The sequence below is a fragment of the Protopterus annectens genome, chromosome 17.part0 (genome assembly GCF_019279795.1).
Source record: "Protopterus annectens isolate FY-2018-M chromosome 17.part0, PAN1.0, whole genome shotgun sequence".
NCBI classification, from domain to species: Eukaryota; Metazoa; Chordata; order Ceratodontiformes; family Protopteridae; genus Protopterus; species Protopterus annectens.
In genome coordinates this window covers 85,305,891-85,332,552 of record NC_056751.1, presented here as the reverse complement: position 1 = coordinate 85,332,552, position 26,662 = coordinate 85,305,891, and the positions used below count along the sequence as shown (strand labels likewise).

Genomic DNA, 26,662 nt, shown 5'->3' with positions numbered 1-26,662 from the left:
AAAGCAAATCCGTTCACATCTGTACTAACATGCGGTTTTATTCACGTTTTAGGTAAAGACAGACTTTCGACTCCTCCTTAGAACACATTTTGTAAACTTGCATACGAACAACATTCTAACATCCAATTAGCCACTTGTGCACTGTGAGTAGCATGTTCTTCCCACAACAAAAGAAAAGCAGTAAAGGATACAACTTTTTATGCATTCAAGTGATACAGCAATCCAAAACAAACCTTCAGATCTACTATTACTGCAGAGTTGACTATATCTGGACTGACTGCTGGCCAGTTCTAACTCCTCTTTTAGGCACAGTGCAGAGTCTTCTCTTAAACCACTGCAAAAACTCTATCTAGTTGCACCTAATCTTTGTGACACAGCTCACTCTGAGCATCTTCACATTATCGTTTGAAAACTTTGTTCTATGATTACTCACATTCTGTTCTCTCATTTAGCTTTCCTCATCTTCTAGTCTCATGTGCAGAAACTATACAAACCTGATTTGTTTGAAGTAAATTCAGTAGTCATCATTAGAATTAGTACCTGGTACCAAGCGACGCTTTATATGGAATTCTATAGCCACGAATAGGCATGTAAACCGTAAAAAGTAAATAAAACAGCAAGAGACTGTATAACTTAAACATCGATGGAAAAATGTGTACGGTGCTGCATTGCTTCTTCTCTTGTATGCTGCTCCACATTAACTTCCCTTCTTAACTGTTTTGCTGTAATTAGAAAGTTCTTTCCTAAGTACACATTTTGGAAGACTTGCAGTAAATGATTACCAAACTGCATTAACTTGTTGAACAGGGATTTCTATACATTTAGCCAAATGAGCTAAAAGTATTACACAATTTAATTCTCTCTCCTTTACAGTAGAAAGGATACTTTAACTGAATTTCAATTTTTCCTAAGGAATAAAAGTTAGTTACCGTTTTTTAATTTCTTCCACTGATAGATGATCATAACCCACAGACATTGTGCTGATGACTTTGAGATTCGGCCCTGCAAAATAGAAGAAAAAAGGATATAGGTCTACTTTTTTTTTTAATTTAAACACATTGGTTCATGATGTAATAAATGCAATAAAACAGAAATTTAAAATGGATAATTGGAGAAGTGCTGCCTCAGGGTAAAGATAGTAAGTATCTGGAACGACTCCAGATATAATTAGAAAGCTAAAAGCAGCAAGTATTTCAGACCGCATGGTACAGAACTGAAGGAACACATACATAAACTTACACAGTCAACAAACCATGGACATCAAACTTATCAGAGTAAACCCCACTGAATCCACAGACCATCATATAAATTACTTAATTACCATTGTTCCATGATTCTACCAGCAATACAACACATAAACCTAAAATTAATAAAAAGACACACACACAGACTTACATGGCGGCTTTGCCTACCACACTCCCTTTCTTATATAGACACTTCTAAGACTGTTCAGTAGTTTAGCATATGATGTACCTATCATTGAACTCAAACCTGTAGCTTAAAATAACACTCTCTCAACAGACTAATTAAGTGACAGTAAGTATCCTGTTATACACACACCGACACAGAATAATTTCATTTGATCAAAAATTCAAATTGTTGAAAAATCAAAATATTGAAAATGGTAATTTGCCCTTCTACCACTCTCACTCTCTCCCAGAGTTGGCATAGATTCATAGGCAATTACTACCTAATGATCCCAGAGGGCCTTTTTAAACCTAGCCATGCTTCAGGGGTATATGTAGGCTTGGGCATGGGTGGGCAAGAATTTACAGGCTGCCTCTGTCTACTAGACAGACAGGTGCCAGACCAAGGGATACACGTTTTTAATTTACCATCTGCTGGTCCAAGTTAAGCTTATTTTAGGTTAGGGAAGAATTCCGCTTCCCATGTATGGGAAACCTGTTCCGGAGTGTTCCAGAGAAGGGGCAGTTTTCCCGAGACACATACCTGTTCCTTCAACATGTCCTATTTATGTTTCAAATGAGTTTTAGGTACCTTGATTGGGTAATTCTGATATCTGTTTTGCAGATGTGGAACAGGTCCATCAGAGGACATGTTATTTACTCCCTGTATTGTTTTTGTGAGGAAACAACATGGATGCTCCGGTTGCTTTTTATCCCTGGTCAGGTACATACTGAATGGGGAAATGTACTCAAGAGACTGATCTGATAAGGACCAAATATGGCAAAACAATGACATCTGTCTATCTAGATGACATACCCTTGCCTAAGTTGTGCAACATTTTAATTTATTTATTTATCGAGAAAGCCCATCTGGGCACATGAAAGTAATCCCTTTTCAGAGGAGACCCGGGAGAAAAGTTCCACACTAATGGTTAGCTACACAATATAAGCAAGGACTGGATAACTACAAAAGTAATAAATAGTAATGATTGGAGTACACAGAAATACACAGTAAAATGACACAGAGTTGTTCATTAGTAATAAGAAATATAAAAAAAAATAATTTGATAAGTTTACCAATGAGTAGTTTACAAAAATTAATAAAAGTAATGGCTTACAGCAAATTATCGGAATTAAACATGGGAATATACGAAGTTGATATTATATGTAGTTTAACTTTTTGCAGTGGATAGAATGGATTTCCTTACTATCATAGATACATGATGGTCAAAGAACACATTACTTTCTACATGTGTTCCAAAATCCATCCTCAGCCATTGGGTCTAACTCCTAGGGATGCATTATCAATGTGGAAGTTTCCAGGGGTAGCTATCTTTCCAAAGGATACTTTTATGCATTGGCATATATAATTAACCGGGGATTGGGTGGTTCTGCCCCCCGCATGGCTTGTCCCTCTGCATTAAATTAAACACACTCACTGAACATTTCATATAGCTTGTGCCACTATATAATGGATTATACTACAGATAGCAGTTTGTGCAAGTTATACAGAAAAACTGATGGCCAGTGGAAGTTAAGCCAGCCCCTAACAAAGTCTTAATTCAGGAGCTCACACCTGGTTATATCAGGCTAGATTTTCACTGCATTGGTAACCTTTGTCATTACCCGTATTATCCATTCAGTGTTTTAGTTGAAGTCTGATTAATGTTTAATTGACAATTAGAATGAAATGGGGGCTGTTACTTAAATGTGCAGTCTAAGGTTGTAGTTGAACGTCTGAGGAAGCAGTATATATACCGTGAAAGTGCTTACATGACTTATTTTAATGCAATTTATTTTATAATAAAGTTTTCTGACCTGGATTCCAGCCATTCGTTTTGGCTTGTTCTGTATTTTGCTTGTGGAAAAGATGCAGATATGCTTACTTCCAAAACTCATCTCATTTCAAGAGCAAGAGCAACTTTCAGCATTCTGTCAGCTGCATTACCACATTTCTTATTCAGTTTATCAACATGCTTTACCTATGTACATCAAGATTTATAATCTTGATCCATGACCTACACAAACACCTGAAATAATGCAGATATTCATCAGGCAAAGAATCTTTCTATAATTTTAAAGCATCACATTGGGAATTAAAATACAATAAAGGCATTATGTGGAAAATGCTAACTTCAGAAGAATAAAACCCACACACATATCCTGTACTTTGTGAAGTTCTATACTGCAGTAACAGTAAACTTAACCCAAAAATGAATCTTAAATCTGATGTGCAGTATTCTAAAGAAGTTCTAACCATCTATAATAATTAACAACTAATGTTCTAGTCATCTATAATAGGTAATTATACAAAACCCACGCTAAGGCTGCAATCCTAGAAACTTGTGTCGTTTGATAGTAAACGGTGTGGCAACTCCAAGGTGAGAGCTACCCAGAAATTTAAATCATTCAGAATGCAAGGCTAGATTCTACATTGCTGTAATTCCCTTACATTTACAATAATTTTGTAGTACATGGAGTGCCGTGATCACAAACGATAGCGCAATAATTTTAACAGTGTTTAAGAAAAGTATGTTAAGGAAACCTAAGTGCTGATAAGGTCAAGTCTCACCCTAGGAAGTGACAGCAGGGAGTGCTAGCTGGCAAACAGGCAAAAGATAAGACAGCTTTTAAAAGCTGCAAGAGCTTCACTCTGCTGCATTAACCGAAAACAAATATGGGGTTGAATGTCATTCTTTTTTCCCCTCCAAGTAACAGAACATGTTGGTGATAAAGCTCCATGCATTACCAAGAGTTATGACCACGACTCCAAGCCATCCATCCATAACTCCTTTTCCTATTTTTGCACATGGGGCTCGGGTATCACTTCACCAGTGAATCATCTATGGCCAAGGTTTACACTCACTGCTAGGTGGCCAGACGTACACTTTTTCCAAGATGTCAGCTTATCAGTTTACACAATATTCAGTCAAAAATATGAAAAAAAAACTGGTATCATAAACACAGGTTATAAAAAAATTTACAACAAAGAATTTTATAGTGTGTGTGTTCTCCATACCTAAAGATAGAAAAATACATAGTTATGAGAACGTACAAAGCTAAAACAGACCGAATTTTTTTTCAGTATATCAAATGGCATTCATAAATTAAAGCAGCAGCAGCAATACACAACTAAAGGGAAACAAAAATATCAGGAAACCAAAACAAGATAAATCAAAGTATTTCAGTTTTACTGCAGAACAACTGAGTGACTCAAAAAAGGGAAAATTTAAATACAGGGGGTAGGTAAAGGGTAAATGTACAGATGAATACACAAAATTTCAGTTTAAACATTCCATATGCTGCAGGAGTAAAACTCTCACACCAAACAAATATACTGCATTTTCCCTAAGAGAATGTAGCTGCAAACATTTTCACATGAAAATTACTAAAATTAATATAGCTATTCAAATTCTTATACATAAATCCCAAGTGCACAATGACTGTAAATCATTTTCATTTACTTATGTGGTTTTAAGAGGTCACTCAACATGAAACTGCAATTCAACTACCATGAAAATGCAAAGGTTCTCCAGGCAAACATTTCACAGAAAACCTAGCTTTAACTATAGGTTTTGGCTTAGAGTAAGAAGTGCCATAAGGCTGGAAGACAGCAACCCTGGTGTTCTTTAACAAGCATCAAGCACAATCCTGGGGAGCCACTAGCCCGTTACCTTAACCACAGTGACCGGGGAAGTTGGACAGAATCTGTAGAGGAAGATGCCAGCATTTCTAAACCACAACCTCCAGGACAGCAACAATGTGGGTTCACAGCCAGGAATTGTCACTCCTATACGACCCAGGTTTAAGACTGGATTAGAGGTAAACTTAACAGTGGAGTAAACACTAGATGTACTCCACCTGCATGATTTTTGACTCCACCCTAGAAAGGAGGCTGGTAGGAAAAATGGTGGGATTTGGAGAAGAACCATACCCAAGAAACAGTAGCTGCATAGCTGAATGGTAGCAAACAAAAGGTTGTGGTTAGAAGCAAAATTTAAAGAATTAGGGAAGTGACTAGTGGGGTACATATGTGGTCTGTCCTGGGTCCAGCACTTTTCTGTGTGTATGTAGTAGGCAGATACGGACAGAATACAAAATAGCTCAACATATTTGCTGATGACAAAGGCATGTGTAGCAGTGGGGGAAGGTCAGAAGGGTTTCTAGCACAATATTTGGAAAGCCTGAACAAGTAGGCAGATGAGAAGCAATTAAATGTAAACTCATGTAAATTACTGCACTTGGGCCTCAGCAACCCTTCTATGAAGTAGTGTGAGAAGTGATAGTGATGACAACTGAGCAAGAAAAACAACTGGGGGATTTCATCACACATGGCTCAGTGGGAGCACGGTGACAGGACAATAGCAGTAGCAAACAGAATACGAGAACATATCTGCAGAGTACAAATTTCAGAAGCAAATACTTAATGCTTCTACTCTATGACAAGGTCTCACCACACTGATTACTGCTTGTAGTTCTGGAGACCATTCATGGAAAGGGCATCAATCTGCTGGAAGGAATTCAGAAGGAATCCATGGGATAGGTGGTATAGAGGTAAAGGAATATGACCAGAGACTGAAGGACCTAGATATCTTTTCATATGAGACCAGGGGGACATGATACTGGTGCACAAGAGAGCACACAGGAGACTGTATAGACTAACTATTCCCTCAACATCAGAGTATTTATTCACAGAGTGGGTTGAGGATCAAAAGACTGAACTACCAAAATGGATAGTTAAAAGAAAATCTATAGAAATAATCCCAAAGGTTACTGTCCAAAATTCGGCAGAATGTCCAGACTTTTGCCTCATAGCCTATTCTTCATAAAATGTGTGGGTTTCTAAATCACTGAGAACTGTAGTCACTAAATAACAGACATAGGAGTTTTAGACTTCACTTCAGAATATACAGTAATAGAAAGTTGCCAGAACACCTGGTTTTACAAATTTATGACAGTAATATTTAAAATCTGCCCCCGATTTTGGACCTTTGTCCTCCCACTATTTTTTGGGAGGTGATTTAGTGAACAAAACAGAAGTTGAGGAGGCAAAATGGATTATGGATTTGAGAGCCCATTGTCATCCGGGGCTCAATGGAAATATATCACTGAAACCGCTATTAAAAGAGAGGAGGTTTGCCAAGAGAAATTAGTTTTGTAATTGGCTGCTAGAGAAGCCATTTTGTCTTCCAGGCAGCTGATCCATTTTAAAAGATTTTATTGGTTTTACTAAAGTTTTTATTTTGGAAAACTCTGGATTTACTTTAGGATTTGAGGAAGGCTGTGAAGCTGAAAGTGCTTGTGCTTACCAGAGTATTCAGTTTGGAATAAAGATTTTAACAGAGCTTCTATACTCACTACAGTGATATGCCCTGGTTCTTTTGCTGCTGACTTGTTTTTGTCTTGGGATATCTTCAGTGGTGTGTCTTTCTTTTACTTTTTGACTATTTTTGACTTTGTCCAGAATTCATGGACTAAGACGCTGAGAGTTATGAAAGGGCATGACAGAGGTAGAAAAAGGGTAAGAAGGAAGGCAAAGGGGGTAGTAGTATATTAAGTTCACCTAAAAGACCAGACTAAATGGGCTCATTGTCACTTTGACATATAAATATAATATGGTTACCTTGTATTTATTCACAGTACAATTATTATTTAGGCTGGTGTATGTAATTATACATTCTTCAGAAATGCAACACATATTAAAGAAATACATACCCCCCCTCCCCATTTCCAGCAACAAACAGAATGATAGCAATATTTACACCATTTAAAATCCAAAGACAAAAATCAAATAATATCATTTCATACCAAACTAAATGCTTGTCAACCAACAGTCAAATCATCTGAATAAGATGAAAACAAGTCTTCCAATATTAAACTTATCCTGGAGAATATTAAACACCCCTGGTAAATCAGATACGTCTAACTTAAAATGACTGCCTACTTTGCAGATTTTAAACCTTTAGGAATATATACAATTAAATGACAAATGGTTGGACAAATAGAATAAGCTACAAGTAGTTATTCATATGACCTGATAAAACTGATGAAAAACATGAAACTTCAAGAACCATGTGGCAAAAAAAAAATTCTGCTATACCAGAGAAACTTTAAAGGAACAGACTGCATTAAAATACAAATCAGCAACTAGAGTGGTACTCCACAGAGAAGGATTTGTTAATTGAGAGGGCACATTGTATTTACGGCTTAAGTCTTGCAATGAGAAAGCAGGCAAGATCCATCAGTACAGATGAAATCATACCAACCAAAACAACTGCTCTTGTCAAAACTATGGCAAAACTGAAAGGAAAAGTATTAAAAACTGGGGACACTAAATGTCAGTGGAAAAATGATTATTCACTCTACATCAAACACAGAATCAAACTTATACTGGGAATCAGGGGATGTTGAGAAGTAGGAGTGACATTCAAGTTCCTATATCCACCTGTCTTCAGAATTTTTTTCCCAGCAAGAGCAAGATTTTTTGAGGCAAAAAAAAAAAAAAAAAGGCTAAGAAGGAAACAACGTTTAGCCACCAAAGAGTGAAGAAGCACACTGAAGGTGAATTCTGCTTCTCATTCTTCAGATAAAGCCCATAGAGAGAATCTCCAAGACTTTACAAGTGAAACATTTTCCATTCTTCAAAAGGAAGAAGCTTCAGTAACAAAAAAGACCAGGTGCTGACTAGAAGAAATAGGAGTACCTTTTTACGCCCATTCATGCATGTCTCCACGCAGAAGATGCTCTAGCTGAGAATCAAACCGGACAGCGTCTTACTGTGAGGCGACAACGCTACCGCAGCACCTAATATTCTAAAATAAATATTTTTTTTTTTATTGTAATACATCCAGTTTTACACTGTAACCAGATAAAGGCTGGAAAGAAGCAAGTTGATTTAAAGTTTTTGGCTTGCTGGGGGATGAAGAAAATGCATCATGTATGTAGAATTTAAAAAAGTAACTTCCCTGTTTCTTCAGAAGTAGATGTCTAGTTTATTGTCCCTAGTTTAAACTACAGACAATGGGTTTTATGCAGAAAGCTTGAAAAATAAGAGAAAATTATGAAACGTGTAAAGTCAATAGTTATTTCTGGTATCTGCAAACTTAAAAGCTACCTTTAACCAAAGACAAGGAGCGCAACAAACAATGAGAGGTCTGAGAAGTGTGTTCTGAACAAATCAACAAGGTTCTTTCCTGTATTTGCAAACCTACTAGCTGCTTTTTCACCCATTTAGCAAATGTTTCAATTGGAGACTGAGTCTTGCAGGTGCAATTAAATGTGGGAACACCTGAACAATGGGTTCTGAGTGTAATTCGCATGATATAAATCTTTTAAAAGGAAACTGGCAAGTATTTCAGTAAAAATAAATGTCTAAACAGGAAACTGGCAAGTAGTTCAGTAAAAATAAATGTCTAAACAGTGGAAAGTAAATTTTTGTACAAGTAGTTAATTCCTCACAGCAGCTTTGGCATTTAATAAATTATTAAACAAAGCACAGGTGTACTTATATAAGGGAATCCGACGTAGTTTTTTCTTAGGGTAAATGTTAAGGTTTACTGAAAGCATGCAAACTTTTTTCACTTCTAGGAGAACACAGAACAGAGGTAAAGACAGACAACAATCTATGTAAGTGGAACCACATGCTCTAAATATGCACGTCAGTATGGTCAACCCTAACTTTAAATGCAACCATTGATTTGGAGCAACTGCTCCTATATGAAGTAAAGGCAGAAGTTACATTTTGTAAAGTATATAATTCTGTGTGCTTGCAACGAGTCATTTTTTTATGTATTTAGCCTTTTTGTTTCTTTAAGTGAAAAAGTTTGGGAAAAAGAGATATGGGGTCTAAACAGAGATCAGAAGAAGCCACATAAAAAGGATCAGCCTGACATACAAGTGTGTGCATATAAGAATCAAGTTGGAAACATTCAAAAGAATGGTCATGTATATCATGGAAGCAATAGATTTTCATCAGAATGGCCTCCGTCAATGGTCTTGCAGGTAGAGGAGAAAAGCAAAGAAATATTATACTAATGTTAAAGGAGTCTTACTTGTATACAAACAAAGCATGTGAATTTGACAAAAAGGATTTCAGGGTGGACATTCAGCAGAGTATCATGGAGCAGTAATACTGATTACATGAGGGGCTCCAATAGTGATAGATTTGTGGTAGTAAGGCATTACCTCCCAGGGGAGAAGAATTATGCTGTTGTGTATTTATATTCTATTTAAAACTAATATGGAGCTTTACAAAAAAATAAGCTTGCAGCAGGAAATATGTATGGCTGGGGACTGAAACCTAAATATTCCACCTAAAACTAATATAGAGCTTTACGAAAAATAAGCTTGCAGCAGGAAATATGTATGGTTGTGGACTGAAACCTGCTTTGTAATAGTGAGGAAGTATTGGGGGGACAGAGAAGGGAAAGTATAACAAAAGATGAAAGATGGTAGATTTCGGACGATGTATGCACAAATATATGGTATGGAAAATGTGAATTTATTAGAAGGAACTGTTATAGAATTTACACAAAACACTGGTGCTTGCCTACTAACCTGTTTTAAAAAAAGATGAATTTAAGAGTAGTGGATATGAGCCGAGAGTTAATCAGGAAGATAAAAAGGACAGCTAATGAGTAGGAAAAAGCATGGGAGAAATAAGACTTAATAGAAGGAAGGTTCACAGGTTGGTACTAGGCCAACGGCCCTAGGGCCTATACAAGCCTAGCCATAATTCCCTGGCTATTTCTTCCCACATTTAATTCCCCGGACCCCTGTCTAGCAGGGCGACTGACGTGATCCCCGGTGTGAATTTCCTATCTCCCATCCAATCATCAAGGTTCCTTTTGAAGAGGGGCAAAGAGGCGCTCTGTTTGACATGTATGGGCAGTCTATTCCAGATTCTGGGGAGTCTCTGGGTCAGGAACCTATCCCTCCAGCATGTTTTGTTCATTGTGATGACAAGGTTTAGATCCCTGGAGTGTCTCTCTCTGAGGGATTGGGCTTTACAGCTCTGGGTTTGACATGGCCTTGTATGTTAAGCAGAGATTGCCTCTTGAGTAGACGATATGCGACAGAGTACAGGAGTTTTTTTTTTTTTTTTTTTTTGACGGTCAGCATAGGGCATCTGCTTTAGGCCTGTGTGTCTTTTAGTGAGGTATTTCTGCAGCCTTTCCAGTTGTTGCAGATGTCTTGAGAGGTACATACCAAACGGAGCATTGTATTCTAGAATGGGTCTAATGAGGGATGAGTACAGTGGGACAATGACCTCCTTTTTTCTAGATGAAAAGCCTTTAGTGATGAGGTGTGCCATATAGGACTTCCCGACTGTTGTGGCACTGTGGTTATCAAAGGGGAGACCACTGCCCACCTGTGTCCCCAAGTCTCTTATCACACTTTTGGTGTTCAGTGTACTGTCACCTATGTGGTAATTCATGGGTACATGTTTTTTTCCCCAAAGGGGATAACTATACATTTCTTGGCACTGAGCTTGAGCTCATGGCTCTGGCACCAAGCATCTGTCCCAGAGTCCCTTAGTGTTGGCCTGTATTTAAGAGAAGTAGATGCCAAACGAGAGTGGTCCCAGGACTCAACCTTGAGGTACTCCACTTGTCTGGAGCTGGATTTGGAGTCTGCTACTTTTACAGTGTGGGACTTTTACAGTGTGGGTTCTGTCAGTAAGCCAGTTGGCAACCCATTGAGTGACGTAGGGATAAATGCCCAGCTTAGTAAGTTTATCTATGATTCGAGAGTGGGGGATGGTGTTGAAGGGCTTGGTGAGGTCCAGATAGGCTATGTGGACCACCTTACTCTTGTCCACGGCTCTGGAGACTGATTCGAAGAAGTCAATCGGGTTCAGGAGACAAGATCAGCCCTTCACAAACCCAAACTGCATGGGGGTCCAGTGTTTGAAGGTTGCCAATGTCTTTGTTTATAAATTCCATGATAATACGTTACATGGCCTTGCAGATCAAGCTCGTCAGACTGATGGGGTGTTGGTTCCTGGGATCTAAGGTGGATCCCCCCCCTTGTGGAGTGGGATAACTGTAGCTGTGCGCCACTCAGTGGGCACAAAGCCTGAGGTGAGGCTATGATTAAACATGACACTTAGGTGAAGTGCCAGTTCATTTTGTAGTTCACGTAGTACACAGCCGGGGATGTCGTTTGGTCCCATGGATGCTGTATTCTTATCCTCAGAGAGTGTGCTTTTTACCTGTGTGGCCATTATTACCGGAATTTAGTAACAGAACTTAAGAGGGGTTAACAAAGGTTAAAGCACTGCAGAAGCAAGAACCTCATAGAAGAAAAGAAGCAACTGCAAAGTGCCAACTGAAAAATAAGGGAACATTTAGGTAATATGCATGAATGTATAATGGCTGTAATAAAGCAACTTTTTGTTAGCAACCCGAATACAAAAACTTCTAGCACAATGAGTTGGGCAGCAGAAATTATAAAGACTTGTAGCCAAACTTAGGGAGCCTATGACAAGAAAAATAACCAGAGATCCTATAGAGTTATTAGATTTAGTTTGGAAATTTTAAATATGTATAATACTGTGGAACACTAAAACCAAGAAAAGGCACAAATGGAAATACTTCTAGAATACTTAATTATGCCAAGATTAGAAAAAGATGAGCATCAACAATTAAGAGGGTGGCCTAATGGTTAAGGTGTTTGCCTTACAAACACAAGGTGCAGGGTTCGAGTCTCACAAGGGATAATTGGCTAGGCTTACAATGGCTCGCAAGGACAGTTAGCCTAGTACTAACCTATGAATAGTTAAGATGAGAAGAGACGATGATGATGGATAATCAACAAGGAAGCCTCTAGGAACAGACAGTGTTTCTGTGGAAATCTGGAAGTTAGGATGGGGAAATTTTAAAGTGGGCATGGGGGAGGGACTTGCATCTTGGGAAAATGCTGTGGTACCAAAAGAGGATAAAGACCGTTTAGATCTGGCTTCATATAGACCCATTTCTTATCTCAGACTGACTACAAAAACGTCCAACACTGTAGAAAATAAAATGATGTTTTCATGCACAACAAGAATCAGAATCTGTTAAGAAATGTATACCACAGACAAATCACTACAGAAGTATACATCAGCTTAAATCAAGAATATACACCCAGATATAGGAGGAAGAATGTGTTCTACAGTAAAACAGTAGAAATAGCATTTGTGTTACAAATAAAGCAGTCAGGAAATCTTTTAACAATTACATTTGAAAATATTAAATAAAGATATTTAACATGTGAAATAAAGAAAAACAGCAATTTTACTTAAAAAGTAATATAGTCTCATAACACAGAGGAGACAAAACATAGTGCGTTATAAATTTCTTTATCTTATTCACATGCACATTTCTAAACGCGTCTCCTGCAACATTGCTATTTGTACCCTACACTTCTTAACACAATTCAATAATCTTTGCTTTATGTCTATACCACCAAAGCTGTGCTGTTTATGTTAATATTGAGAAAGCCACTATTCTGATAAACCATTAATCCCACATATTATGAATGACAGTTCTTTTGCATGTGTATTTCCAACTTGCAGATTACATGTACACACCATCTGCCATTTTCCATTTACTTGCTGCTTTAATAAAACACTCAAACAATGAACCTTAACTCCCAAATATGCAAAACTACATATATCTTTTAAAGAGGAAGCTTACCCCTCCAAATAGGAGCAGTTGACCCAAACCAGCAGCTGCACCCAGAGACGCCGTCTATTTTAAAATTAAAGTTAACCATGCTAAAGTTCATGTTAGCAATCCTGGGTTTCTAGCTTATCAATACTGAAAGATACCTACTTACACATTTCAGTACAACATTAAATTTCAGCCTTATCAAAAAGTGCAATTCCGATCCTTAAATAATGTGCATAATTTGATTTAATGCACTGAAGTACTAAGGCTACTGAGGAGGCAACTATTTGCTTCCCACAGTTTCAAACTTCATTTTTTACAGAATCCATTGCCAGTATTCCTTCAAATGTTTATGTTCTAACTTGTATATTTAATTTAGAACACTTTTCAGGCCTGCATGATTAAATTTCCTTGCATCTGCAGACTTAACCTCCAACTAAAAGCAGGTACTAATAGGAAAAAAGCCAATAACTTGCTTGCTTTTCATAATTTTCTCTTGTTTTTCAATTCTACTTGCATAAAATATACTGTCTATAGGTAGGTATCTAGACTAAAGTCCTTGTTAAATCTAATTTTTCATTTTTATTTTTTTTTAATTCCACACAATATGATCAGTATACTTTTACATTTTCCCCAGCATTCAAAATCACAACAGTAACTTGCTTCTTTCCATTTCTTACCCAGTTACAGTTTAAAATCTAGCTATAATATAATTAAGACAAAATGCTTTCTTATTTTAACTTTGCCATACAAGACCCCCCCATCTCATTTAGAAAACCTCTGACAGCATACTATACCAAACAATGCAACATGTAATTCACATCATGAAACACTTGCTTAAAAACTTTTTCCTTGTAGTTACTTTTTCTGTCTCTGAAATATTCTTTTTAACATTCAACAAAGTGGGGTTTATACTTTACAGTTCTCCTACCAGTTTAGCAAAGTCAAACTTCCAGTTTTTTCAGCCACTTATTGTAGGGTCACATCTGGCATGTCTAAACTTTGTTGGAAATGATGCCTTACAGGTCTCCCATTTATTCACTAGCTTCAAACTGTTGCTCGTCATTATTCTTATCTTGATCTCTGGTTAAAGTCCAAGGTCCCCTTGATTCTTCTAGTCAGCTTCTGGGCTTTTTCTGTTACTCGAACTTTTTCCTTTGGAATGCTGGAAAATATTTCATTGACCAAGTCTCTTTAAGGGCTTTGTTATCGTTAGAAGATGAATAAGCAGAGTCCCCTTCAGCTTGCTGGTTCACTCAGTGGTGGCTGCTTTTATTTCTTTAGCCCATTCTCTATCCACAAATGTCACTGATCCTCCAGGCAAAAAAAAAAAAAATTCTGAAGAGGGCTGGATTCAGCAAACAATCTCACACCTGCCTGTCAACATCCTTCAACTGCCAGGATAAACTTGCTTCCATTCTGCTGGTGTACAGTGAATGATCACTTTCCACAGTCTGCTGAGATTTTTAACACTCTTCTTTTGTACCATGGTGTTGCGAGAATCAGCTCTTTCTGCTGGTATGACTGTATCTTTACAAATATAGGTTTTGTTTACTTTCTGGTGGCCAGATTTGGAGCATACACACTATATACTCTCCAACAAATCCTGCTGAGGAAAGCCAGACAATTTGCTTATTTGTACTTTTCATGAAAACTGATGCAGTACACCATCTCAAGTTTTCGCCATGTGCTCTGCCAATTTTTAAAATGTTCCTTCTTAAGGAGCCCTGTGTTCACCCAGCCTTTCCTTTATTTCAGCCTCTCATTTCTGCAATTTTATCACCTTATCTTAATAGTAAATTGAATCACAAATTGCTTTTCATGGAACAGTTGCAAAGTTCTTCCCAGCCAGACTGGGGTTTTTTTCCCTCTTTTTTTGTGGCAGATATTCAGTTACTTTCTCCAAGTTACTTCTTTGCTGGCATCCAAGCAGTTTAATTGCTAGGCAGTAACACAATGTTACATAATGTTTAGTCAATCACAAGGCTTTTATTTCCACTTTATCTCAGTAACTTTGAAGAACTCGTTTTAGTTAATATAGCAAAAGTTCCACTGTCATTTTAAACTTTGGTACAGTAATGTTCTTATTATGTATAGTAATGCTCTCTCCTAAATTTGGAACAAAACCTCTCGCTCAAGTTAATGCTTTAATAACGCACACTAAACATTTGCACTCCAAGTGGATTCCTTTTAATTCATTAGTTAAGGATTTTGATAGAATTTCAAAAGCTTGTACACAGTGTTTTAAAGTTCACGTGCAAATGGTTGATTGAAATGTTAAAATACTTCCCTTATCAGGCATTATGCACTCTTATCTTGGCAAGTGTTGCATTTCTGTACTTGCAATGTACTGTAGCTTTTCGATTATTAAAGCAAATAAACAGATTTAAAATACTAAAAACACCACTGCTGACATTCTCTGTTTGCTGTCAGCTGCCTAGCCAGAATTAAGTGCCTCATGTGGCATCTTGATGTTAACAAGTGGAGTGGCACACATGAAAGCAGGAAAAAAGACTGCTGCTTCATGTACATTTGTATATTGTCCCAGAATTTGTACAATGTCCCCAATTTTGCCACATACTTTTGCCCTCTGTCAAATTTTTGACTTTCTAGTAAAAATCACTGAAGATCACATTCTTACAGTAATGCCACACATTACAGTTTCATACTACTAAATTGCTCTGAAAATGCATGTTGATGCAAGGCCTATTACACTTTTTTTTTTTTTTTTTAAATGTCCCAGTTTTGGTTCTCTGCCCACGCAACAGGATCCAGAATTCTTGAACAAAGAACAGCATGAGTACTGGAGGTTTGTTTGTCTTTTCGGCTTTTCCTGGTTAGGGGTCGCCACAGCAGAACTCCGGTCTGCTAATGATTGGTGCCGAGTTGTCAGCCGGACGCCCAACCTTCAGCAAAGGCACATCCATCTCCACATGTCTTTCGGAGGCCACTCGACCGCAGGGAGGACATGCAGACTCCACACAGAAGGCACTCCAGCCGAGAATCGAACAGGAGAACCTCTTGCTGTGAGGCAACAACGCTACCGCTGTACCACTGGAGGTACTAAACAAAATTATCTTAATCCATTTCTCAGAGCTGTAACTACAAAAGAAAGGCAGGCATTTCATTTTGCTCAGCAAGAAAAGCCATTCCACTCTGTGCCTACTGTCACAGCTTGTGAAACAGAAGAAGGTAGGCTGATCAAGCCGGGCAATTACATTTTTTAATGATTTTTTGCAGCACTACAGGCTTGTTTTGCAGAAGCAATAACATTTTCTGTAACTGACACCTTTGGGATGAAATCACTGCAAAACATCAGGATTTAAAAGGTAAGTGTTCGAAATACACTTGATCTTTAAATTGCATGGGAATCTAAATACAGGACATAAGATGCCCTCTTAACAGAAACTTAAAACAGCCAACACCCCAATCATTTTTTGTAGCTTATATGAAGGAGGTTGTTGAGGCAGTCTCCTTTATAGATATTTTCTACAAGATGCATGTATTTCTTTTGAATGATGGAATTGTTGAAATATATTTTTCTGGCTCATACTCATTAATTGTTCTCTGTTTTCACAAAGTTTTCAAAAGAACTGACAAAAACATAAGCTATAAATAGATTTAAAATTTGGTCCTTAATATCAGGCAAACTTTCTGACCGTAAACAAGCATGTCTGTATACAGCAATGCATGTCATCGCTGCCCTTGTAACAAATGAATCACAGGTGGATTTTAAAGCCTGATTTTTTGGGGGGGGGGGGGATCAGTATTTATGATCACTGTGATTAAATTAGCATTTTCTTTCAAATCTATTTTTCAAAGTATCCTATGCCTGTAGCAACATTTAAGTTCACAGACAAAAAATGAGAGCAAAATAATTAAATCGGCCCTGCAAAGGTTGTAGACATATTACCTTTTTTCTATACCTGTAAACATTCCTTGTCTGTTAAAAAGGAAGAGTTTCTGGAAATACTGGATGACACCAGAATAGCCAAAATGGCAGGGTGAGATTTTTAGACTAAAGTAGAACTTGTGGCCGTCATAATACAAGAGGAGATGGAAAGCCATTGGCCAGGAACGGTTTAAAAACCTTTTTGCTTTAGTGCTTTTTTTTTAAAGAGGGAAAGAAATCGATTGCAATGGTTTTACATCTTTCTAAATAGCACCCACGCTACTTATGCACATTCCTTCAATGAGAAGGATGACAGCTCTGCAAGAAAAATAATGTCAAATGCATCACATGGTTTACATTAATCTAATCTTAGGAAAAAGGGGTTACTATACAATTATTATTTACATTTGTTTACCGGGAAATTCAGACTGGACACAGGTCCCTTTTCAGCGGTGGCCTGGGGAGAAAAGATAGATCTAGACAAACAGTAGATAACAGAGAAGAATATACGTAATAATAAAATACAAATTAAGACAATAGATGCATAGAATCCTATAGATTAAAAAAACATACATTAAAAACGGAATTGATTTTGTTACAGTTTGATGGAATAAGAGTAAATACAAAAATATTACAACATTGGAGAGGCAGTAGTACTTGGGTCTAACATGCTCAGTAGCATATAGTTAAGTGAATTAATATTAATTAGTGTAGGAGTGATTTAGTCAGGAAAGGGACATGGGCAGAGTCAGTGTAGTTTTAGATGAGACCTGAATGCAGTCTTGAACTGCCTGCTAGATGAGAAGGTTATAGAGAAAGGGAGGTTGTTCCAAAGTTTGGATATAGCATAAGAGAATATGGTTTCACCTGAGGAATTGTTGGGTTTGGTGACTAGAAGATTTTTGTTGTTGGACTGTAGGGATCTAGAGGAGCAGTAAGTTTGAGAAGGTTCTGAAGTGATGGGATTTTAGGAGGATGGTTTATTAGTTTGTGGGCAAAAGAGAGTTGGTTTAGAAGTTGTGGGAGTTCATGCCAGTCTAGTTCTCTTAATAAGTGGCAGTGATGGCTATGGTAGGATGCACCTGTTGCAAATTTTGCTATCTTATTATAGCAGGTTTCAAGCCTGTTTGAGTCAGACTGTCTAAGGTTGGTAAACACTGGCGATGTGTAGAGGGGTCTATGTTATTTATTCGAATGCTCAAATGTTCGAATCGCTAAAGAATGAACTTTAGCGATCGAACATTTAAATGTTAGAATATGTTAAAAAATATTTAAAAAAATATTTAAAAAAAAACAAAGTAAAGGGTTTAAGCAAGGGGGCAAGCCCCCCTGCACCCCCAATGTGGGGGGCTGTGCCACCCACACACCCCCCGCTACTTAAATATACCAACTCCAAAATCGCACTTCAGTGTGCTACAGTGCGGAAATGGAAAATGTCCCATTTCCTACACTGTAGCACAATCTTGGGAGTTGGTATACTTAAGTAGCAGGGGGTGTGGGGGGGGGTGCAGCGTGGCTTGCCCTCCTTTTTTTACACCCTTTAGTTTTTTTTTTTGTTTTTTTTTTAATATATTCGAACATTTAAATGTTCGATCACTAAAATTCATTCTTTAGCAATTTGAAAATTTAAGTGTTCGAATATATAATATAGACCCACGTACAGTAAGGTGGATATTAGTTGGGAGTAGGCAGAGGTTTTAGCTGCCTTGGTTAGGTAAAATTTATTTCAATGAAGGGCACCAAGTTTTTGGTGGACTTTTTTCATGGTAAGAGATATATGACAACAAACTCAAATTTGATGTCCAATCTCCACACCAAGAAGTTTGGTGTGATCTGAAGGGGAAATGATGGTATTGTCTTCGGCAAAAAATCTTGAAGTGGGCAAGTGTTTGGTTGGATTTGGAGGGAAGATAAGGAGTTTGGTCTTGTTAGGATTTAGTAGAAGATGGGCATTATATAGCCAGCTTTCTACTGATGTAAATGATTCTTGTGTGATGTTTTGAAGTTCAGGTAGAGTGGGGGCAGAGAAGAAGGGGGAGGAGTCATCTGCATAGAGGAGAAGGTTACTGTCAGGTGCCAGGATCCACCACATAACCCAAGCACTTAGGTCACTCCACAACAAGTACAAATATGACTCTGTCATTGTCCATATTGGTGTGAATCACCTGAGACGTACCTCCCTAAACTACATGAAAAGAGACATGGAAGAGCTCTCCGATCTTGTAGCCCAGGCAGGTATGACCCTAGCCCTGAGTAGCATTCTGCCATCGCTCAGAATGATACCGCAGTACAAGGACAAAATGATGGACTTCCAACAACTGGCTAAGCTTCTGGTGTCATTCTAAGGGGATCCAGCATCTGTCGGCTTGGGATGACATGGTCGACAGACTACGATGCTTTGCCACAGATGGCCTGCACCTGTCGCCCCTGGGATTCCTGATACTGGCCATGGCTCTTGCTGCCCCTATAGTGCCTTTTTTAGGCAAGGTTCAAATGACAAATTCACCACTGTAGCAGGAACAGGCAAGCAAAAACTGAGGGTAATGCTACTCAATGCTAGAAGTCAATCTCAAAATGCACTCACTCGAGGCACTCCTTAAAATGGAGAACATCGATATCTGTGCAGTGACTGAGACCTGATTAAATGCTCCAGAGAGCACCCCTGCACTACCAGACTATAACTCATACCACACTTTTCGGCCATGTAACCAAGACCGAAACACCAAAGGCGGAGGTGTGTCCATATTCATTAAGGATATCCACACCTCCAGGCTAGTTGCTCAGCATAATGCATCCGAGGTTATCCAAGTGCAACTAACTCTGCAATCCAAATTGTAGCTTGCTACAGATCCCCCACCATGCCCCAGGATTCCCACTCCTCTTTTCTTGATGTACTAGAAAATATTAGGGTTCAACCAAACACCCTAATAATGGGCAACTTCAACTACCCCACCATAAACTGGGAAAACTACTCGTGTACCAACTCCTTAGCTCAACGCTTTCTGGAATTCATAAACTCCAATGCCCTGGATCAACTTATCTACACCCCCACCAGGTGCAACAATATCCTAGACCTAATCATTACCAACATGAGTGACCGGTGTTCCACACCTGAAGTCAATTCCTCGTTGGTCCGATCCGACCATAAGCTAATCACCCTTGATATCCACATCCTGCGCCCACCCACCATTAAGGAAACCACAGTAAACAATTTCTCCAAAGCCAACTTCATGCTTCTTAAGGCAGAAGTGATGAACTTCATGACACCCATGCAGATGGACAATACAGTTACGACTGCTGAATCCTACACAAATGCACTCTATAAGCACTTACACGAGTGCCTAGATCATGCTATCCCAAACAGTACCAAGACACTATCCTCCAAAAAAAAGGAAGCCAATCTGGTTGTCCCTTGCCATGAACAAACTGTACAACAGAAGGAAGAAACTGTTGCAAAAGAGAGTAAAATCCCATGAGTGGAGGAGCTCCCTGGTCAGCCTCAGTAAGAAGCTGAGATCCCTTATAAGATCCTCCAAAGCTAGCTACGAAAACAAAATCGCCACTAATTCTAAGGACAACCACAAAACATTCTATAGCTATGTCAAGAATCTCGATGGCAACACCCAGATCTGCTCTGACTTACAGCACAACTGCACGAAAATTACAGAAACAACTGATATTGCCAACATCCTGGCAGATACGTTCAGTGCTAACTTTACCCCCCCCACCCCCAAAAGGGCCCATATCTATACAGGAAGAATGCAAAGTCCCTGTAATCACAACTACGCAGGTAAAAGCTGCACTCTCTAAAGCCAAAAACACAGCATCCATGGGACCGGACAACATCCCAGGCTGCGTTTTACATGAACTTCAGAACGAACTGGCTCCCCACTTAAGCACCATGTTCAATAATAACCTCTCATCAGGCTTTGTGCCCACTGAATGGTGCACAGCAACAGTTATCCCACTCCACAAAGGGGGAGCCACCACTGATCCCAGGAACTATCGACCTATTAGCCTGACAAGCCTGGTCTGCAAGGCCATGGAACGTATCATCATGGAACTCTTAAAGACATTGGTAATCTCCAAACTCTGGATCCCACCCAGTTTGGGTTTGTGAAAGGCAGATCATGCCTCCTGAACCTGATCGACTTCTTTGAGGCAGTCACCAAAGCTGTAGATGAGGGCAAGGTGGTTCACACAGCCTATCTTGACCTCGCCAAGGCTTTCGACACCATCCCCCATTCTGGAATTATAGCTAAACTCACTAAACTAGGTATAAATTCCCATGTCACAAGATGGGTTGCCAACTGGCTTACTGACAGAACCCACACTGTAAAATTTGCAGACTCCAAATCTGACCTCAAAGCAGTGACAAGTGGAGTACCATAGGGTTCCGTCCTGGGACCTCTCTGTTATCTACTTCTCTGAAGTACAGGCTAACATAGAAGGCCTCTGGCTAACGAAGTTCGCAGATGACTGCAAACTAGGAGCCAGCAAAGTCCCCCAAATGATGTGGACATCCTACAGAAGGGCCTCGCTGAGACAGATGCCTGATGTCAGAGCCATGGCCTCAAGCTCAATGCCAAAAAGTGCAGTGTCATCCCCTTTGGTAAAAACTCTGTACCCATGAACTACCACATAGGCAGCAATGTACTTAACATTGAATGTGTGATAAGAGACCTTGGGACCCAGGTGGACAGTAGTCTCTCCTTTGATAGTCACATCGCCACAGTAGTCAGGAGGTCCTTCTACGTGGCACACCTCATCATAAAAGGGTTCTCATCCAGGAAAAAAGAGGTCATTGTTCCTCTCTACTCGACACTCATTAGACCCATTATGGAGTACAACTCCCCTTTTGGAATTTACCTCACAAGATATCTGCAGCAGCTGGAAAGGCCACAGACGTACCTCACAAAGAAGATTACTAGCCTCAAACAAATGCCCTACACTGACAGTCTCAAAAAACTCCAGCTTTACTCCGTAGCATATCGCCTACTCCAAGGTGATCTCTGCCTAACATATAAAGCTATGTCAAACCCAGAGCTGTTGGACATGCTACACCTAAAGAAATCACAATCCCTCCGAGCTACACACTCTATGGACCTAAACCTTGTCACCACAATAAACAGGACATGCTGGTGGGACAGATTCCTGTCCCAGAGACTTCCCATACTCGAACAGGCTATCCATCTATGTCAAGCAAAGTTCTTCATTAGCACTCTTCAAGAAAAATCTTAATGAGTGGATGGGAAATAGGAAATACACCCCAGGGATCACTTCTGTGTCTCTGCTTGACAGTGGCACAGGAAAATAACTTTCTTGGGTGGCGTAAGCCAGGGAACCTGGTTGGCTAGGCTTACGTAAGCCCTTGGGCCAATAGCCTAGTACCTACCTATGAACCTATATTGTATGAGAGAAGTGTGCTTTGTGGAGGTATGGAGATTGTTGGTGATCAGGGAAAATAGTTGAGGGCCAAGTATGGAGCCTTGGGAGACACCAAGAGAAACAAGGAGATGAGGTGATAGGGTGTCTTTCCAGATGACTGATTGTTGTCGGCCGGTCAGATAGCTTTGAAACCAGTTGGTGGCGGAGTGGAAGAGAGATTGAAAATGGAGAGTAGCATTTTGTGTGTTACTATGTCAACAGCCTTAGACAGATCAAGAAATATAGCTGTGGAGAATAATGCATTGGTTTTATGATGGAAGACAGTGTTGGTGAAACAGATAAAGGCAGTAGTTGTACTGTGATGTGGCCTGAAGCCATGTTGAGTTTTGGAGAGGACATTGTTAGCGAGAAGGTGGTGAAGTACCTGAGACTTAATGGATTCTTCCAGGATCTTGGCGAGCGGGGATAGGATCACGATAGGGCAGTAACTGGAAAGAGCAGTGGAGGAGCCTCCCTTGTTAAGGGGAATTATGTGTGAGATGTCCACAGAGAGGGTACATAACTTTCTGATATAGACCGGTTAATTAGTCTGGAGATAGGATAGGCTAAGCTATCTGCCGCAATTTTTAGATATTCTGAGGGAAGGTTGTTAGCTGCGGGTTTTGTAGACTTAAGTTTTGTTAGAAGTTTTTTTATACAGCTTGTTGGTACAGAGGAAAAAGAAAAGGAGGGGGGGTAGAGAAGGGGTTGGGAATGAGGGGGGTGGATGATGGTTGCAGTTTGGCTAGGTATAGAATGGTTTCAGTGAAATGTTTACTGAGAGAGTCAACAATACTGGTGGAAGTAGAGGGGATGGTGGGTGTGGGGGTGTCTGGTTTACCTGGGTGGAGTGCCGAGTTTATAGTGGACCAGAATTGCTTAGGGTTGTTGTGGGAGGAGTGTAAGGCATAATGGACTTCATCTGTTTTTATTTGAAGTTTAACCTTATTGTATAATTCAAGGAATGTTTGCCTGGCAGAGGGGTTTTTTGTTTCATTAAACCCCGGGTGTTTTTTTGGAGCCATGGGGAGTTTTTAGGTTCATCTTAGGGGAGCGTGGTTGTTTAAGACGTTGAAAAAGGTACTACTGAAGAAATGGCCAACTTTATCTAGACTGAGGTACTTTAGTGGTGCCCAGTTACAGTTTTGTAGCAAGGAGATGGAGTGGGGGTGGAATTTGCTATGAATCAGTCTATAAAATTATGGGATTAGCACGGTTAACATGGTGTTTCAGGAGGAATGTAGGGGCGTGGGTCACTGAGACTGTCAGGTAGACAGCCAGTTATGTAGTAGCAAGGATCCTTGTTAACTAGTATCCAACTTGCCTTGTGAAAGAGGACTTAGAGGGAACTAACTTGCTGTACAAAGATTCATCTAGCTGAGATAAGCACCACTAAAAATATTTTTTTTTTCTGAGATAAAACCTACATCTGCCAAAAGGGTATGGGTGAAAGTGTAAGCATATCAAAAAGAAAGGCAGGAGAAATACACCATAAAAGAAAAGCCATATATACACATCTTGACTCATACACAAATTACAAACCACTGCCAAACAAACTTTGTCAGAGAAATTAAAGTTCAGAATCAAAGACTCCAAATGGTACTGAAAGGCAAGAGACAGGCAGGGAAAGAGAATGCATCTCAGCAGATGCACAAACTGAAGATATTTCCTACTTAAGTCTTCAGAGTATAAAAGCATCAGCGAAGATGCAATCATCGATAACCACACTAGCTTAAAATTCCCCAGACCTGACAATTACTGGAACTGAAGAGGCTAAGCAACCAACTTAGGAGTAAGACAGACATGGGTTTTCTGGGAAACAAGTGCGATAAGGAAATGAAAAATGAGAAAGAACAGGCCTCCTTGGAAAAATGTACATAAGCAAAGGCCTATCTATTGCTTTAAATCAAGGTCATTTTTACCTTGGCTTCTTTTACTTTGACAGGAAATTCTACAATCAGTTGAAGCAAGACAAGAGCAGCCACATCTGCATCAATTATGTCCTTGAATTTTCCACTGGGAGACTATCCAGTACGTAAGGTGTTCAGGAAGGAAGTGAAAAGGATGCAAAGAGGACATCATCACACCTTGAATATAACCTTTGCCATGCAGGAAACTAAGGGCTCAAATTATACATCAGGATGACCCTGATCAACCCGCCTAAAGTTGTACTATTTTGCAATATGGACTGTCATTAAGTATCAGTGTATGTTAAAGGCCCACACCTAGACCTGCAGCACAGCATCTCCTCACAGGTTCCGACAGGTACTAGGCTAGGTGCTCTCATAGGCCATTTTAAGCCTAGCCAAAACGGTAAGCATCAAGCCCTCATTCTTGTGACTGTGAGGTAAATGCCTTAACTATTATGCCAAACCCCACAAAGGGGAGATTAATCACCCTCTACTTACTTGATGATATACGGTACTACTGCAATGGTGTCCAACTAAACTCAGAAGAGGCCTGCTAATATTCAGTCCTGCAGAGCTTCAAGTGAAACAATTGCCCGTCTTCAATATACTGAATTGATACAGCTGGTAATGTATATTGTTGTCCAAAAAGACAGATCCCTTTTTAATAATAAAATGCAAAGCTGCTGGATTAAAATGCTGGGGCAGTTGAATGCATTTTCTATAGCCATCCTTCATTAACTGAGCAATTCTGCAGAATACAGTACAAAGAATGTAAAGGTAACAATCTTTTAACACCCCTCCATACCTTGATATCCTTCTAAATTAATAACTTCTATAATCATGAATTACTACAATCAGACACAGAAAAAACATTAAAATGCAGTCACATTTAAAGGGTTGCTTAAATTTACATATGGATATGAGCATTAACAGCTGATCCCAGATTCCTTTATTTAAAATTCTGGCCAAATGCAGACTGGCATTAGAAAAAAATGCTGCAGATGCAGATTCCAATATAATAAAATGTAATTATGTCACATATTAGTTATTATACAATTACTGTCCATTCTTCTTCTCCTTTCGGCTTTTCCCGGTTAGGGGTCGCCACAGCAGGTCACCTGTGCGCTCATGATTGGCAGAGGAGTTTTACGGTGTCGAGTTGCCAGCCTGCTGCCCAACCTTCCACAGAAGGCACACATGCACTCACGCGCCTAGGGCCAATTTACAGTACCCAATCAACCTACAGCGTGTCTTTGGGATGTGGGAGGAAACCTACGCGACCACAGGGAGGACATGCAGACTCTACACAAAGGCACCTCAGCTGAGGATCGAACCAGAGAATCTCTTGCTGTGAGGTGGCAACGCTAACCGCTGCACCACTGCAGCCGCCCATACAATGACTGCCCATTAACATTCAAAAATGAGCATGCCGATTGGTCAGCGAACCAGTGTGCCCGATGTAAATCGAGCATATATCAAAAAGTCTGGTCACTCAGACTTTTTTCTATTAATAAATGCTAAGGAGACTATTTTTAATTAAAAAATAAACTTTCAAAAACTGCAGGCTTCAAAACTAGAGAAATGTACCCGATTATCCTTGTATTTTCTGTCCCATCTCTCTCTCTTGTATGTTGATGTTGCCAATTTTACTTGCACTTATGTTCTGCGCACGTATGGGAAATCAAATCCCATACGCATGCGCAGTAAAGGATTCTGGGATAAAAAGGCAGAAGAGCACCCAAGGCACCTTTATACAAGTACATTATTTAAAAAAAAAAAAGCAACTAACTTTTTTCTTAAATAATGTCATTCTATAATAGCAATAACCCTTTGCAAAATGAAAGCACCCAAAGATAGCAGCAACCTGCCTAGTAACCCATGTGATTAATACAAACTGTACACCAAAAACTATTACAAAGTAGGGAGGCCAGGCTCTGAAGCATGCCATTTTCACAAAATTTCTGCAGAATGTTTCTGTATTTTTGATAACATTTTCCACAATTTTCTAGAGACTCTGCTGAGTTCAAAATGACAATCACACCTACTGATAGGATCTTAGTTGCTGCTGCTGCACAGAATACCACATAACTTCTTAGGTCGGAGATTAAAGTGTTTTCTGTCACGTTTACATGTTTTCAGATACTTGGTATTTTCAGTGATCAGTTTTCTTCCCAACTCTTAAAATCATGCTGCATAAGGACAGTCTCTAGATATGTGCATCTATATGGATGTTGCCTTACCTTGTACTGGACAAACATCCAGCGTCGTCTTAGCCTAGTTTTTACTGGGTGTGGCCTTGACTCATTATGACCCTAAACAGCTTTAAAAAGAACAATTACCGTTGTATCTCCAAGTTTTGCTCAACAGTGATTTTTA

The 26,662-nt window shown here is 39.3% G+C and overlaps 1 protein-coding gene across 1 annotated transcript in view; it reads right to left on the bottom strand.

Annotated features, from left to right (window-relative positions):
- The window catches only part of LOC122791689 (glyoxylate reductase/hydroxypyruvate reductase-like), a 348,466-nt gene that overhangs the window by 250,925 nt on the left and 70,879 nt on the right, over positions 1-26,662 (bottom strand). Inside the window, exon 3 of the mRNA XM_044059582.1 lies at positions 930-1,002. Within this exon, the coding sequence (XP_043915517.1) occupies positions 930-1,002 (73 nt within the window). The remainder of the gene's footprint in view (positions 1-929; positions 1,003-26,662) is intronic.